We start from the raw sequence: 17396 nt of genomic DNA, 5'->3' as shown, positions 1-17396 counted from the left end.
CACACACACACACACACACACCCCGTTGGACATTCTGTACCATGAGCTATTTACACAGGACAGACAATCTACACAGGACAGACAATCTACACAGGACAGACATTCTACACAGGACAGATAGAGAGGCTGGTTGGACATTACACAGGTTCAACCTATAGAGGACAGATAGAGAGTCTGGTTGGATAGAGGACAGATAGAGAGGCTGGTTGGATAGAGGACAGATAGAGAGGCTGGTTGGATAGAGGACAGATAGAGAGGCTGGTTGGATATTACACAGGTTCAGCCTTATAGAGGACAGATAGAGAGGCTGGTTGGACATTACACAGGTTCAGCCTTATAGAGGACAGATAGAGAGGCTGGTTGGACATTACACAGGTTCAACCTATAGAGGACAGATAGAGAGTCTGGTTGGATAGAGGACAGATAGAGAGGCTGGTTGGATATTACACAGGTTCAGCCTTATAGAGGACAGATAGAGAGGCTGGTTGGATATTACACAGGTTCAGCCTAATAGAGGACAGGCAGAGAGGCTGGTTGGATAGAGGACAGATAGAGAGGCTGGTTGGACATTACACAGGTTCAGCCTTATACAGGACAGATAGAGAGGCTGGTTGGATAGAGGACAGATAGAGAGGCTGGTTGGATATTACACAGGTTCAGCCTTATACAGGACAGATAGAGAGGCTGGTTGGACATTACACAGGTTCAGCCTTATAGAGGACAGATAGAGAGGCTGGTTGGACATTACACAGGTTCAGCCTTATAGAGGACAGATAGAGAGGCTGGTTGGACATTACACAGGTTCAGCCTTATAGAGGACAGATAGAGAGCCTGGTTGGACATTACACAGGTTCAGCCTTATACAGGACAGATAGAGAGTCTGGTTGGACATTACACAGGTTCAGCCTAATAGAGGACAGGCAGAGAGGCTGGTTGGATAGAGGACAGATAGAGAGGCTGGTTGGATATTACACAGGTTCAGCCTAATAGAGGACAGGCAGAGAGGCTGGTTGGATAGAGGACAGATAGAGAGGCTGGTTGGACATTACACAGGTTCATCCTTATAGAGGACAGATAGAGAGGCTGGTTGGACATTACACAGGTTCAACCTATAGAGGACAGATAGAGAGTCTGGTTGGATAGAGGACAGATAGAGAGGCTGGTTGGACATTACACAGGTTCATCCTTATAGAGGACAGATAGAGAGGCTGGTTGGATAGAGGACAGATAGAGAGGCTGGTTGGACATTACACAGGTTCAGCCTTATAGAGGACAGATAGAGAGGCTGGTTGGACATTACACAGGTTCAGCCTTATAGAGGACAGATAGAGAGGCTGGTTGGATAGAGGACAGATAGAGAGGCTGGTTGGATAGAGGACAGATAGAGAGGCTGGTTGGACATTACACAGGTTCAGCCTTATACAGGACAGATAGAGAGGCTGGTTGGATAGAGGACAGATAGAGAGGCTGGTTGGATAGAGGACAGATAGAGAGGCTGGTTGGATATTACACAGGTTCAGCCTTATAGAGGACAGATAGAGAGGCTGGTTGGACATTACACAGGTTCATCCTTATAGAGGACAGATAGAGAGGCTGGTTGGATAGAGGACAGATAGAGAGGCTGGTTGGATATTACACAGGTTCAGCCTTATAGAGGACAGATAGAGAGGCTGGTTGGACATTACACAGGTTCATCCTTATACAGGAAACATGTATTTGTTCAGTGAACTCGTCTGGTCCGTACCTCCCACAGGGGAGAGAGAAGGAAGCACATGTTAGTGATTGACTCAGTGCCAGGGTGAAGGAGACCTGTTCCTCATCTAACCTAGCTGACACACACACACACACACACACTCACACACACACACTCACACACACACACACACACACACACACACACACACACACACACACACACACACACACACACACACACTCCTGGCTGTCAGGGTTAGAGTGTGAAGGCTGGGTGTGCAGGATTAGCTGAGGCCTTCAGCTGAAGGACAGAGGAGAAGGACGAGGCTTAGTGTTTGGGGTCAGGAGGGAGAGAGACGGATAGGAATGTTCCCTGGAACGTTCTAGAATACTGGAGCGTTCTAGAATACTGGAGCGTTCTAGAATACTGGAGCGTTCTAGAATACTGGAACGTTGCAGACAGGGGGGTTGAGGACCTCTTTGTGTAAAGCAGAATGTAGCTGACACGATGTGACTCCTCAGGAAAGCCTGAGAAATATAATAATAATATATTCAGGTGGTGATAAATTAAGGAAGTGATATATTAAGGAAGTGATTTCCAGGCGGTGGTGGTGATATATCCAGGTGGTGGTGGTGATATATCCAGGTGGTGATATATCCAGGTGGTGGTGGTGATATATCCAGGTGGTGATATATCCAGGTGGTGATATATCCAGGTGGTGATATATCCAGGTGGTGGTGGTGATATATCCAGGTGGTGATATATCCAGGTGGTGGTGGTGATATATCCAGGTGGTGATATATCCAGGTGGTGGTGGTGATATATCCAGGTGGTGATATATCCAGGTGGTGATATATCCAGGTGGTGATATATCCAGGTGGTGGTGGTGATATATCCAGGTGGTGATATATCCAGGTGGTGGTGGTGATATATCCAGGTGGTGATATATCCAGGTGGTGGTGGTGATATATCCAGGTGGTGATATATCCAGGTGGTGGTGGTGATATATCCAGGTGGTGATATATCCAGGTGGTGGTGGTGATATATCCAGGTGGTGGTGGTGATATATCCAGGTGGTGATATATCCAGGTGGTGGTGGTGATATATCCAGGTGGTGATATATCCAGGTGGTGGTGGTGATATATCCAGGTGGTGGTGGTGATATATCCAGGTGGTGGTGGTGATATATCCAGGTGGTGGTGGTGATATATCCAGGTGGTGGTGGTGATATATCCAAGTGGTGGTGGTGATATATCCAGGTGGTGATATATCCAGGTGGTGATATATTCAGGTGGTGGTGGTGATATATCCAGGTGGTGATATATCCAGGTGGTGGTGGTGATATATCCAGGTGGTGGTGGTGATATATCCAGGTGTTGGTGGTGATATATCCAGGTGTTGGTGGTGATATATCCAGGTGTTGGTGGTGATATATCCAGGTGGTGATGGTGAGATATCCAGGTGGTGGGGGTGATATATCCAGGTGGTGATGGTGATATATCCAGGTGGTGGGGGTGATATATCCAGGTGGTGGTGGTGATATATCCAGGTGTTGGTGGTGATATATCCAGGTGGTGATATATCCAGGTGGTGATATATCCAGGTGGTGGTGGTGATATATCCAGGTGGTGGGGGTGATATATTCAGGTGGTGGGGGTGATATATCCAGGTGTTGGTGGTGATATATCCAGGTGGTGATATATCCAGGTGGTGATATATCCAGGTGTTGGTGGTGATATATCCAGGTGGTGATATATCCAGGTGGTGGTGGTGATATATCCAGGTGGTGATATATCCAGGTGGTGGTGGTGATATATCCAGGTGGTGATATATCCAGGTGGTGGTGGTGATATATCCAGGTGTTGGTGGTGATATATCCAGGTGGTGATATATCCAGGTGGTGGGGGTGATATATTCAGGTGGTGGGGGTGATATATCCAGGTGGTGGTGGTGATATATCCAGGTGGTGATATATCCAGGTGGTGGTGGTGATATATCCAGGTGTTGGTGGTGATATATCCAGGTGGTGATATATCCAGGTGGTGAGGGTGATATATTCAGGTGGTGGTGGTAATATATCCAGGTGGTGATATATCCAGGTGGTGATATATCCAGGTGGTGATACATCCAGGTGTTGGTGGTGATATATCCAGGTGGTGTTGGTGATATATCCAGGTGGTGATATATTCAGGTGGTGGTGGTGATATATCCAGGTGGTGATATATCCAGGTGGTGGTGGTGATATATCCAGGTGGTGATATATCCAGGTGGTGGTGGTGATATATCCAGGTGGTGATATATCCAGGTGGTGGTGGTGATATATCCAGGTGTTGGTGGTGATATATTCAGATGTTGGTGGTGATATATCCAGGTGGTGGTGGTGATATATCCAGGTGGTGATATATCCAGGTGGTGATATATCCAGGTGGTGATATATCCAGGTGGTGATGGTGATATATCCAGGTGGTGATATATCCAGGTGGTGGTGGTGATATATCCAGGTGGTGGTGGTGATATATCCAGGTGGTGATATATCCAGGTGGTGATATATCCAGGTGGTGATATATCCAGGTGGTGGTGGTGATATAACCAGGTGGTGATATATCCAGGTGGTGGTGATATATCCAGGTGGTGATATATCCAGGTGGTGGTGGTGATATATCCAGGTGGTGGTGGTGATATATCCAGGAAGTGATATATCCAGGTGGTGGTGGTGAGATATCCAGGTGGTGGTGGTGATATATCCAGGTGGTGATATATCCAGGTGGTGGTGGTGATATATCCAGGTGGTGGTGGTGATATATCCAGGTGGTGATATATCCAGGTGGTGGTGGTGATATATCCAGGTGGTGGTGGTGATATATCCAGGTGGTGGGGGTGATATATCCAGCTGGTGATATATCCAGGTGGTGGTGGTGATATATCCAGGTGGTGATATATCCAGGTGGTGGTGGTGATATATCCAGGTGTTGGTGGTGATATATCCAGGTGTTGATGGTGATATATCCAGGTGGTGGGGGTGATGTATCCAGGTGGTGATATATCCAGGTGGTGGTGGTGATATATCCAGGTGGTGGTGGTGATATATCCAGGTGGTGGTGGTAATATATCCAGGTGGTGATATATCCAGGTGGTGGTGGTGATATATCCAGGTGTTGGTGGTGATATATCCAGGTGTTGGTGGTGATATATCCAGGTGGTGGTGGTGATATATCCAGGTGGTGGGGGTGATATATCCAGGTGGTGATATATCCAGGTGGTGGTGGTGATATATCCAGGTGGTGGTGGTAATATATCCAGGTGGTGATATATCCAGGTGGTGGTGGTGATATATCCAGGTGTTGGTGGTGATATATCCAGGTGTTGGTGGTGATATATCCAGGTGTTGGTGGTGATATATCCAGGTGGTGGGGGTGATATATCCAGGTGGTGATATATCCAGGTGGTGATATATCCAGGTGGTGGTGGTGATATATCCAGGTGGTGGTGGTGATATATCCAGGTGGTGGTGGTGATATATCCAGGTGGTGGTGGTGATATATCCAGGTGGTGGTGGTGATATATCCAGGTGGTGGTGGTGATATATCCAGGTGGTGGTGGTGATATATCCAGGTGGTGGTGGTGATATATCCAGGTGGTGGTGGTGATATATCCAGGTGGTGGTGGTGATATATCCAGGTGGTGGTGGTGATATATCCAGGTGGTGGGGGTGATATATCCAGGTGGTGATATATCCAGGTGGTGGTGGTGATATATCCAGGTGGTGATATATCCAGGTGGTGGTGGTGATATATCCAGGTGTTGGTGGTGATATATCCAGGTGTTGGTGGTGATATATCCAGGTGGTGATATATCCAGGTGGTGGTGGTGATATATCCAGGTGGTGGTGGTGATATATCCAGGTGGTGGTGGTAATATATCCAGGTGGTGATATATCCAGGTGGTGGTGGTGATATATCCAGGTGTTGGTGGTGATATATCCAGGTGTTGGTGGTGATATATCCAGGTGGTGGTGGTGATATATCCAGGTGGTGGGGGTGATATATCCAGGTGGTGATATATCCAGGTGGTGGTGGTGATATATCCAGGTGGTGGTGGTAATATATCCAGGTGGTGATATATCCAGGTGGTGGTGGTGATATATCCAGGTGTTGGTGGTGATATATCCAGGTGTTGGTGGTGATATATCCAGGTGTTGGTGGTGATATATCCAGGTGGTGGGGGTGATATATCCAGGTGGTGATATATCCAGGTGGTGGTGGTGATATATCCAGGTGGTGGTGGTGATATATCCAGGTGGTGGTGGTGATATATTCAGGTGGTTATATATCCAGGTGGTGGTGGTGATATATCCAGGTGGTGATATATCCAGGTGGTGGTGGTGATATATCCAGGTGGTGGTGGTGATATATCCAGGTGGTGGTGGTGATATATCCAGGTGGTGGTGGTGATATATCCAGGTGGTGGTGGTGATATATTCAGGTGGTGATATATCCAGGTGGTGGTGGTGATATATCCAGGTGGTGATATATCCAGGTGGTGGTGGTGATATATCCAGGTGGTGGTGGTGATATATCCAGGTGGTGATATATCCAGGTGGTGGTGGTGATATATCCAGGTGGTGGTGGTGATATATCCAGGTGGTGGTGGTGGTATATCCAGGTGGTGATATATCCAGGTGGTGGTGGTGATATATCCAGGTGGTGATATATCCAGGTGGTGATATATCCAGGTGGTGGTGGTGATATATCCAGGTGGTGATATATCCAGGTGGTGGTGATATATCCAGGTGGTGATATATCCAGGTGGTGATATATCCAGGTGGTGGTGGTGATATATCCAGGTGGTGATATATCCAGGTGGTGATATATCCAGGTGGTGATATATCCAGGTGGTGATATATCCAGGTGGTGATATATCCAGGTGATGATGTATCCAGATATGTTCCACTCAGTGGACAAGTAGAAATGAATATTATCAGGTCAAACATATTTGAGAGTTTTCACATCAAGTTATCTGGATGTGTGTGTTTGTGTGTTTGTGTGTGTGTGTGTGTGTGTGTGTGTGTGTGTGTGTGGGCCCCTGCCAGATGTCATACTGTAGCTAGCTGCTGCTGCTGTCGGGTGCCAGTGGTGTTTCCAGCCCCCCACACACACACACACATAGGGCCATGGCCGAGCAGAACGGCCATGAGCTGCAGTCTGCCAGCTCTGTGTGAGGCCGCTCTACACAAACATTCACCCATCACCGACCCCTGGCCCCGAGCCTTCAGCCCCGAGCCTTCAGCCCCCACCTCATCCCCTGTGTTGCTCTTGGAGCCTACGGGCCTGTTGGAGCCTCTTTCCCTACAGCCTTGTAGCCAGCCCAGCATTGCTCTCTCATATCCCCCCCTCCCCCCTTCTCTCCATTCCCTCCCCTCTCTCCACCTTTCCTCTCCTTTCTCCTCCTCTCCCCACCTCTCCTCTCCTTTCTCCTCCTCTCCCCTCTCCCCACCTCTCATCTCCCCTCCCCTCCCCTCTCTCCACCTCTCCCCACCTCTCCTCTCCTTTCTCCTCATTTCTCCTCCTCTCCCCTCCTCTCCTCTCTCCTCCTCCCCTCTCCTTTCTCCTCCTCTCCTCCTCTCCTCCCCTCTCCCCACCTCTCCTCTCCTCTCTCCTCTCCTCTCCTTTCTCCTCCTCTCTCCTCTCCTCTCCTCTCCTCTCCTCTGGCTCTCCTCTCCTCTGGCTCTCCTCTCCTCTGGCTCTCCTCTCATCTCCTCTCCTCTCCTCTCATCTCCTCTCCTCTCCTCTCTCCTCCTCTCCTCCTCTCCTCTCCTCTCTCCTCCTCTCCTCTACTCTCCTCTACTCTCCTCCTCTTCTCTCCTCTCCTCTCATCTCCCCTCCACTGCCCTCCAGGCTCTTGTGTTTCTCAGATGAACCCTCTTTAATGATTGGAGCTGACTGAAGTTAATGTCCATGACAGGCAGTCATGTCCTGTTGTCTCTGAGAACCAGAGAGGACCGACACTATTTATACAAAAGTATGTGGACAAACCTTTGCTGACAGGTGTATAAAATTGAGCACACCGCCATGCAATCTCCATGGACAAACATTGCCAGTAGAATGGGCCTTACTGAAGAGCCCAGTGAGTTTCAACGTGGCACCGTCATAGGATGCCACCTTTCCAACAAGTCAGTTCGTCAAATTTCTGCCCTGCTAGAGCTGCCCCGGGTCAACTCTAAGTCCTGTTATGGTGAAGTGGAAACGTCTAGGAGCAACAACGGCTCAGCCGTGGAGTGGTAGGCCACACAAGCTCATAGAATGGGACCACCGTGTGCTGAAGCGTTTAGTATGTAAAAATCGTCTGTCCTCGGTTGCAACACTCACTACCGAGTTCCAAACTGCCTCTGGAAGCAACACTCACTACCAAGTTCCAAACTGCCTCTGGAAGCAACACTCACTACCGAGTTCCAAACTGCCTCTGGAAGCAACACTCACTACCGAGTTCCAAACTGCCTCTGGAAGCTACGCTCACTACCGAGTTCCAAACTGCCTCTGGAAGCAACCCTCCACTACCGAGTTCCAAACTGCCTCTGGAAGCAACCCTCCACTACCGAGTTCCAAACTGCCTCTGGAAGCAACACTCACTACCGAGTTCCAAACTGCCTCTGGAAGCAACACTCACTACCGAGTTCCAAACTGCCTCTGGAAGCAACGTCAACACAACAGCTGTTGGTCGGGAGCTTCATGTAATGGGGTTTCCATGGCAGAGCAGCCGCACACAAGCCTAAGATCACCATGCCCAATGCCAAGCGTCGGCTGGAGTGGTGTAAAGCAGCCACGCACAATTGAATAATCTGAGTTTGGCGGATGCCAGGAGAACGCTACCTGCCCCAATGTATAGTGCCAACTGTAAAGTTTGGCGGATGCCAGGAGAACGCTACCTGCCCCAATGTATAGTGTCAACTGTAAAGTTTGGTGGATGAGGAATAATGGTCGGGGGCTGTTTTTCATGGTTCGGGCCCCTTAGTCCCAGGGAAGGGAAATCTTAACGCTACAGCATACAATGACATTCTAGATGATTCTGTTCTTCCAAATTTGTGGCAATAGGTTGGGGAAGGCCATTTCCTGTTTCAGCATGACAATGCCCACATGAACAAAGAGAGGTCCATACAGAAATGGTTTGTCGTGATCGGTGTGGAAGAACTTGACTGGCCTGCACAGAGCCCTGACCTCAACCCCATCGAAAACCTTTGGGATGAATTGGACCACGAGCCAGGACTAATCGCTAAACATCAGCACCCGACCTCACTAATGCTCTTGTGGCTGAATGGAAGCTAGTCCCCGCAGCAATGTTCCAACACCTAGTGGAAAGCCTTCCCAGAAGAGTGGAGGCTGTTATAGCAGCAATGTTCCAACATCTAGTGGAAAGCCTTCCCAGAAGAGTGGAGGCTGTTATAGCAGCAATGGTCCAACATCTAGTGGAAAGCCTTCCCAGAAGAGTGGAGGCTGTTATATCAGCAATGTTCCAACATCTAGTGGAAAGCCTTCCCAGAAGAGTGGATGCTGTTATAGCAGCAATGTTCCAACATCTAGTGGAAAACCTTCCCAGAAGAGTGGAGGCTGTTATAGCAGCAATGTTCCAACATCTAGTGGAAAGCCTTCCCAGAAGAGTGGATGCTGTTATAACAGCAATGGTCCAACATCTAGTGGAAAGCCTTCACAGATGAGTGGAGGCTGTTATAGCAACAATGTTCCAACATCTAGTGGAAAGCCTTCCCAGAAGAGTGGAGGCTGTTATAGCAGTAATGTCCCAACATCTAGTGGAAAGCCTTCCCAGAAGAGTGGAGGCTGTTATAGCAGCAATGTTCCAACATCTAGTGGAAAGCCTTCCCAGAAGAGTGGAGGCTGTTATAGCAGCAATGTTCCAACATCTAGTGCAAAGCCTTCCCAGAAGAGTGGAGGCTGTTAAAGCAGCAATGTTCCAACATCTAGTGGAAAGCCTTCCCAGAAGAGTGGAGGCTGTTATAGCAGCAATGTTCCTACATCTAGTGGAAAGCCTTCCCAGAAGAGTGGAGGCTGTTATAGCAGCAATGTTCCAACATCTAGTGGAAAGCCTTCCCAGAAGAGTGGAGGCTGTTATAGCAGCAATGTTCCTACATCTAGTGGAAAGCCTTCCCAGAAGAGTGGAGGCTGTTATAGCAGCAATGTTCCAACATCTAGTGGAAAGCCTTCCCAGAAGAGTGGAGGCTGTTATAGCAGCAATGTTCCTACATCTAGTGGAAAGCCTTCCCAGAAGAGTGGAGGCTGTTATAGCAGCAATGGTCCAACATCTAGTGGAAAGCCTTCACAGATGAGTGGAGGCTGTTATAGCAGCAATGGTCCAACATCTAGTGGAAAGCCTTCCCAGAAGAGTGGAGGCTGTTGTAGCAGCAAAGGGGGGGAACCAACTCCATATTAATGCCCATGATTTTGGAATGAGATGTTCGACTAGCAGGTGTCCTCATACTGTCAGTAGTGTAGTTGAATGTTTTGTACTCTCTCTAAGAAGGTCAGGACAGATGGAGCAGGCTGGAGATCTCTCTAAGAGGCAGCCCTGTCTATCTCAGACTACATGGTCAGGACTGATGGAGCAGGCTGGAGATCTCTCTAAGAGGCAGCCCTGTCTATCTCAGACTACATGGTCAGGACAGATGGAGCAGGCTGGAGATCTCTCTAAGAGGCAGCCCTGTCTATCTCAGACTACATGGTCAGGACAGATGGAGCAGGCTGGAGATCTCTCTAAGAGGCAGCCCTGTCTATCTCAGACTACATGGTCAGGACAGATGGAGCAGGCTGGAGATCTCTCTAAGAGGCAGCCCTGTCTATCTCAGACTACATGGTCAGGACTGATGGAGCAGGCTGGAGATCTCTCTAAGAGGCAGCCCTGTCTATCTCAGACTACATGGTCAGGACTGATGGAGCAGGCTGGAGATCTCTCTAAGAGGCAGCCCTGTCTACCTCAGACTACATGGTCAGGACAGATGGAGCAGGCTGGAGATCTCTCTAAGAGGCAGCCCTGTCTATCTCAGACTACATGGTCAGGACAGATGGAGCAGGCTGGATAAATGTTGCTTTTAGTTAGATCTAACAAGCAGCTGTTACTGGACGCGTCATTATGGCATTATGCCCCAACCACTGAAATCATTCCAATAAATTCACTGATGATAAGTGCATCTCAGCTTGGTTCTAGTCAAGTCTCTTTGGTTGCTGAGTGTGACGTGGTGGGGGTGTGGTGTCATCGCAGGCTGCGGTGCCGGTTCCCGTGTCCATGTCCAAGCGGAGGGAGGACGAGGTGTCTGTGGGGAGCATGCCATTCGCCAAGCAGCCATCCAATCAGGCCTCGGACTACGCCAGCAGTCCGGTCAAGACCAAGACTGTCACAGGTAGGAACAGTCTCCATCTCTCTGGGTCTCTGGGTCTCTGTCTTTCTCTGTCTCTCTCTGGGTCTCTGTCTTTCTCTGTCTCTCTATCTCTATGTCTCTCTATCTCTCCGTGTGTCTGTTGATATTGTATCTGGGCCCAGAAGCTGCTTTACACCACTTTTCCACTTACTGGGACCCCCCTCATTGAAAACAGTCATCTGCCATCCTTTCCTTGGATGAGATGCCGGTGCAGAGAAACATACTTCTCCCATTCCCTCCAGCATGGTGTCTTGGGGTTCAGCTGGAAACTCTGAGCTGCTGGAGGAGAGGGAGGGAGGAGAGGAGGAAGAGAGGAGAGGAGGAAGGGAGGAGAGGAGGAAGGGAGGGATGAGAGAGGAGGAGGAGGAAGAGAGGAGGAAGGGAGGAGAGGAGGTGCAGAGAAACATACTCCTCCCAATCCCTCCAGCATGGTGTCTTGGGGTTTCTCAGCTGGAAACCCCAAGTCCTAGATCCTAATGAATAAGACTACATGAACCTGATCTTAGATCCTAATGAATAAGACTCATGGACCTGATCCTAGATCCTAATGAATAAGACTCATGGACCTGATCCTAGATCCTAATGAATAAGACTACATGAACCTGATCCTAGATCCTAATGAATAAGACTCATGGACAGATGGGACCTGATCCTAGATCCTAATGAATAAGACTACATGAACCTGATCCTAGATCCTAATGAATAAGACTCATGGACCTGATCCTAGATCCTAATGAATAAGACTCATGGACCTGATCCTAGATCCTAATGAATAAGACTACATGGACCTGATCCTAGATCCTAATGACTAAGTCTACATGGACCTGATCCTTGACCACCAGCCCTACTGTGAGATGATTTGTGGATACAGGCCCTGTCTTACATACACCAGTCTGTCTAGTAAACCAGACTTACTCTCCATCTCAATCACCTACCGAATGTACCTACCATATTTAGGTTTCTACAGTATTCACCTACTGTATTTACCTACAGTATTCACCTACCATATTCACCTACTGCATTTACCTACCATATTTACCTACTGTATTTACCTACCGTATGTACCTATTGTATTTACCTACCGTATGTACCTACTGTATTTAGGTTTCTACAGTATTCACCTGTATTTACCTACAGTATTCACCTACCATATTCACCTACTGCATTTACCTACCATATTTACCTACTGTATTTACCTACCGTATGTACCTATTGTATTTACCTACCGAATGTACCTACCATATTTAGGTTTCTACAGTATTTACCTACTGTATTTACCTACCGTATGTACCTATTGTATTTACCTACCGTATGTACCTACTGTATTTACCTACAGTATTGACCTACTGTATTTACCTACCATATTCACCTACTGCATTTACCTACCATATTTACCTACTGTATTTACCTACCGTATGTACCTATTGTATTTACCTACCGTATGTACCTACTGTATTTACCTACCGTATGTACCTACTGCATTTACCTACCGTATTGACCTACTGTATTTAGGTTTCTACAGTATTCACCTACCGAATGTACCTACCATATTTAGGTTTCTACTGTATTCACATACTGTATTCACCTACAGTATTCACCTACTGTATTTACCTACCGTATTTACCTACTGTATTTAGGTTTCTACAGTATGTACCTACCATATTTACCTACCATATTTACCTATTGTATTTACCTACTGTATTTACCTACTGTATTTATGTACCGTATTTACCTACTGTATTTACCTACTGTATTTACGTACCGTATTTACCTACTGTATTTACCTACTGTATTTACGTACCGTATTTACCTACTGTATTTACCTACTGTATATACGTACCATATTTACCTACTGTATTTTCCTACCATATTTACCTATTGTATTTACCTACTGTATTTACGTACCGTATTTACCTACTGTATTTACCTACTGTATTTACGTACCGTATTTACCTACTGTATTTACCTACTGTATTTACGTACCGTATTTACCTACTGTATCTACGTACCATATTTACCTACTGTATTTTCCTACCATATTTACGTACCATATTTACCTACTGTATTTTCCTACCATATTTACCTACTGTATTTACCTACCGTATTTACGTACAGTATTTACCTACAGTATTCTACCATAACCACCTACAGTATTCAGGTTTCTACAGTATTGAGGTTTCTACCATAATCACCTACAGTATTCACCTACAGTATTGAGGTTTCTACCATAATCACCTACAGTATTCACCTACAGTATTGAGGTTTCTACCATAATCACCTACAGTATTCAGGTTTCTACAGTAATCACCTACAGTATTGAGGTTTCTACAGTATTGAGACTTCAGCTCCTCTAAGACACGTCACGGTTCAACAAGGCCTATTTACGTACAGTATTGAGACTTCAGCTCCTCTAAGGCACGTCACGGTTCAACAAGGCCTATTTACGTACAGTATTTACCTACAGTATTCTACCAAAATTACCTACAGTAATCACCTACAGTATTGAGGTTTCTACAGTATTGAGACTTCAGCTCCTCTAAGACACGTCACGGTTCAACAAGGCCTATTTACGTACAGTATTTACCTACAGTATTCAGGTTTCTACAGTAATCACCTACAGTATTCAGGTTTCTACAGTATTGAGACTTCAGCTCCTCTAAGGCACGTCACAGTTCAACAAGGCCTATTTACCTACAGTATTGTATGTCTTCCCACCAGGAGATGAGCTGCTTTCCTCTCAGTGAAGTCATTTTCTCACTGTAAATACGAGCGTGTGTATTTACCCCGTTGAGTGTTTTGATAGGAAAATGCTCCTATGACATTTCTAGCACTAAATAATCCATTAGGGATCTTTCCAAGCTCTTTCAGGATGCTGAAAGCACAGCAGTGAAAAGGTCAAGCTGCGTTTTTTTTAAATCTCCACTAATGCCTTTTCCCCCTCATATCGCACTGCCTTTGTTTATCCACATCTATTACAGTACATTCCCTCATTAAAATGGAGTTGGTACACAGTCGGTAAACAGTCGGTAAACAGTCAGCCGGGGCTCCCAGTGTATACAAACCGCTCTAGCAGTCTGCAGCGTGTCAGTAGCACCTTCTCAGAGCTCCACCTTGGGTCCTGTTGTCTGTCTGCCCGTTGGTGTTTTCTCTTTGGGTCCTGTTGTCTGTCTGCCAGTCGGTGTTTTCTCTTTGGGTCCTGTTGTCTGTCTGCCAGTCGGTGTTTTCTCTTTGGGTCCTGTTGTCTGTCTGCCCGTCGGTGTTTTCTCTTTGGGTCCTGTTGTCTGTCTGCCAGTCGGTGTTTTCTCTTTGGGTCCTGTTGTCTGTCTGCCAGTCGGTGTTTTCTCTTTGGGTCCTGTTGTCTGTCTGCCCGTCGGTGTTTTCTCTTTGGGTCCTGTTGTCTGTCTGCCAGTCGGTGTTTTCTCTTTGGGTTTTTGACTAAACGTAAACTAGATCCCGGTCGTTGAATGGGCACCAGCTCTGTTGTTCAGTCTAGACCAGGAAGTGGGCAGCCAATATGACCTGTGTTTGTGTCATGTTTCTACGTATGTTTCCTGTATATTACCATGCTCGGTATAGTACATGATGAGAACGACAAGGTCACTGGCTCTTCAGTTTGGTCCGTTCCAAAATATGTGACCGACCACCTCGATTACGTAGCAACATTTTAATTTATTGTAATTGTATTTTTTTTTAACATTAGATTAAAGTAGAGACTCAGAGCTATAAAATGGGATTAAAGTAGAGACTCAGAGATATAAAATGGGATTAAAGTAGAGACTCAGAGATATAAAATGGGATTAAAGTAGAGACTCAGAGCTATAAAATGGGATTAAAGTAGAGACTCAGAGCTATAAAATGGGATTAAAGTAGAGACTCAGAGATATAAAATGGGATTAAAGTAGAGACTCAGAGATATAAAATGGGATTAAAGTAGAGACTCAGAGCTATAAAATGGGATTAAAGTAGAGACTCAGAGCTATAAAATGGGATTAAAGTAGAGACTCAGAGCTATAAAATGGGATTAAAGTAGAGACTCAGAGCTATAAAATGGGATTAAAGTAGAGACTCAGAGCTATAAAATGGGATTAAAGTAGAGACTCAGAGCTATAAAATGGGATTAAAGTAGAGACTCAGAGCTATAAAATGGGATTAAAGTAGAGACTCAGAGCTATAAAATGGGATTAAAGTAGAGACTCAGAGCTATAAAATGGGATTAAAGTAGAGACTCAGAGCTATAAAATGGGATTAAAGTAGAGACTCAGAGCTATAAAATGGGATTAAAGTAGAGACAGAGCTATAAAATGGGATTAAAGTAAAGACTCAGAGCTATAAAATGGGATTAAAGTAGAGACTCAGAGCTATAAAATGGGATTAAAGTAGAGACTCAGAGCTATAAAATGGGATTAAAGTAGACTCAGAGCTATAAAATGGGATTAAAGTAGAGACTCAGAGATATAAAATGGGATTAAAGTAGAGACTCAGAGATATAAAATGGGATTAAAGTAGAGACTCAGAGCTATAAAATGGGATTAAAGTAGAGACTCAGAGCTATAAAATGGGATTAAAGTAGAGACTCAGAGCTATAAAATGGGATTAAAGTAGAGACTCAGAGCTATAAAATGGGATTAAAGTAGAGACTCAGAGCTATAAAATGGGATTAAAGTAGAGACTCAGAGCTATAAAATGGGATTAAAGTAGAGACTCGGAGCTATAAAATGGGATTAAAGTAGAGACTCAGAGCTATAAAATGGGATTAAAGTAGAGACTCGGAGCTATAAAATGGGATTAAAGTAGAGACTCAGAGCTATAAAATGGGATTAAATTAGAGACTCAGAGCTATAAAATGGGATTAAAGTAGAGACTCAGAGCTATAAAATGGGATTAAAGTAGAGACTCAGCTATAAAATGGTAGATCAACACTACAGTTGAGGAACAATGGGGGAAAGTCAATTCTGCTTTGATAAACTTGTTACCTCACTTTTGAGAAAATGTCCCTGGAATGTTTTGAAACCTACTGGAGAACTCTTCTTTGTCTACGCCCATTCAGCATTGTTCACACCCTTTTAAGCTTTAGCCCCACCCATCTCTTTAAGGCTTCACATGTGAGGCCATTTGCTAAATAGAGGGAGTAGTTTAGTAAACAACCAACAATTTAAATTCAATTTCTCCTGTGAAGTATTGACATGTGCCTAGCTTCCTGGAACAGGAACAGAACCCTATTCCATATATAGTGCACTACTTTAGACCAGGACCCAATGGAACCCTATTCCATATATAGTGCACTACTATAGACCTGGACCCAATAGCACACTATTCCCTATATAGTGCACTACTTTAGACCAGGACCCAATGGAACCCTATTCCATATATAGTGCACTACTTTAGACCAGGACCCAATGGAACCCTATTCCATATATAGTGCACTACTATAGACCTGGACCCAATAGCACACTATTCCCTATATAGTGCACTACTATAGACCAGGACCCAATGACACCCTAATCCCTACATTGATTTATGTTTTTATTTCACCTTTATTTAACCAGGTAGGCTAGTTGAGAACACCTTTATTTAACCAGGTAGGCCAGTTGAGAACACCTTTATTTAACCAGGTAGGCCAGTTGAGAACACCTTTATTTAACCAGGTAGGCCAGTTGTGAACAAGTTCTCATTTACAATTGCGACCTGGTCAAGATATAGCAAAGCAGTGCGACACAAACAACAACACAGAGTTACACATGGAATAAACAAACATACAGTCAATAACACAATAGAAAATTCTATATACAGTCTGTGCAAATGAGGTAGGATAAGAGAGGTAAGGCAATAAATAGGCCATAGTGGCAAAATAATTACAAAGTAGCAATTAAACACTGGAGTGATAGATATGCAGAAGATGAGTGTGCAAGTAGAGATACTGGGGTGCAAAGGAGCAAAATAAATAACAGTGTGGGGATGAGGTAGTTGGGTGGGCTGTTTACAGATGGGCTATGAACAGGTGCAGTGATCTGTGAGCCCCTCTGACAGCTGGTGCTTAAAGCTAGTGAGGGCGATATGAGTCTCCAGCTTCAGAGATTTTTGCAGTTCGTTCCAGTCATTGGTAGCAGAGAACTGGAAGGAAAGACGGCCGAAGGAGGAATTGGCTTTGGGGGTGACCAGTGAGATATACCTGCTGGAGCACGTGCTACGGGTGGATGCTGCTATGGTAACCAGTGAGCTGAGATAAGGCGGGGCTTTACCTAGCAAAGACTTATAGATGACCTGGAGCCAGTGGGTTTG

The 17396-nt window shown here is 45.8% G+C and overlaps 1 protein-coding gene across 6 annotated transcripts in view; it reads left to right on the top strand.

Moving 5' to 3' along the window:
- Positions 1–17396, top strand: part of LOC110513475 (vacuolar protein sorting-associated protein 13B) — an 818772-nt gene that overhangs the window by 373214 nt on the left and 428162 nt on the right. For all 6 annotated transcript variants that reach the window (XM_036938036.1, XM_036938048.1, XM_036938043.1 and 3 more), the window contains exon 21: positions 10961–11099. In XM_036938036.1, the coding sequence (XP_036793931.1) occupies positions 10961–11099 (139 nt within the window). The remainder of the gene's footprint in view (positions 1–10960; positions 11100–17396) is intronic.

Source organism: Oncorhynchus mykiss, chromosome 2 (genome assembly GCF_013265735.2).
Source record: "Oncorhynchus mykiss isolate Arlee chromosome 2, USDA_OmykA_1.1, whole genome shotgun sequence".
Lineage (NCBI taxonomy): Eukaryota > Metazoa > Chordata > Actinopteri > Salmoniformes > Salmonidae > Oncorhynchus > Oncorhynchus mykiss.
Note: the sequence above shows the minus strand (reverse complement) of the source record. Positions and strands in the feature narration are given on the sequence as shown.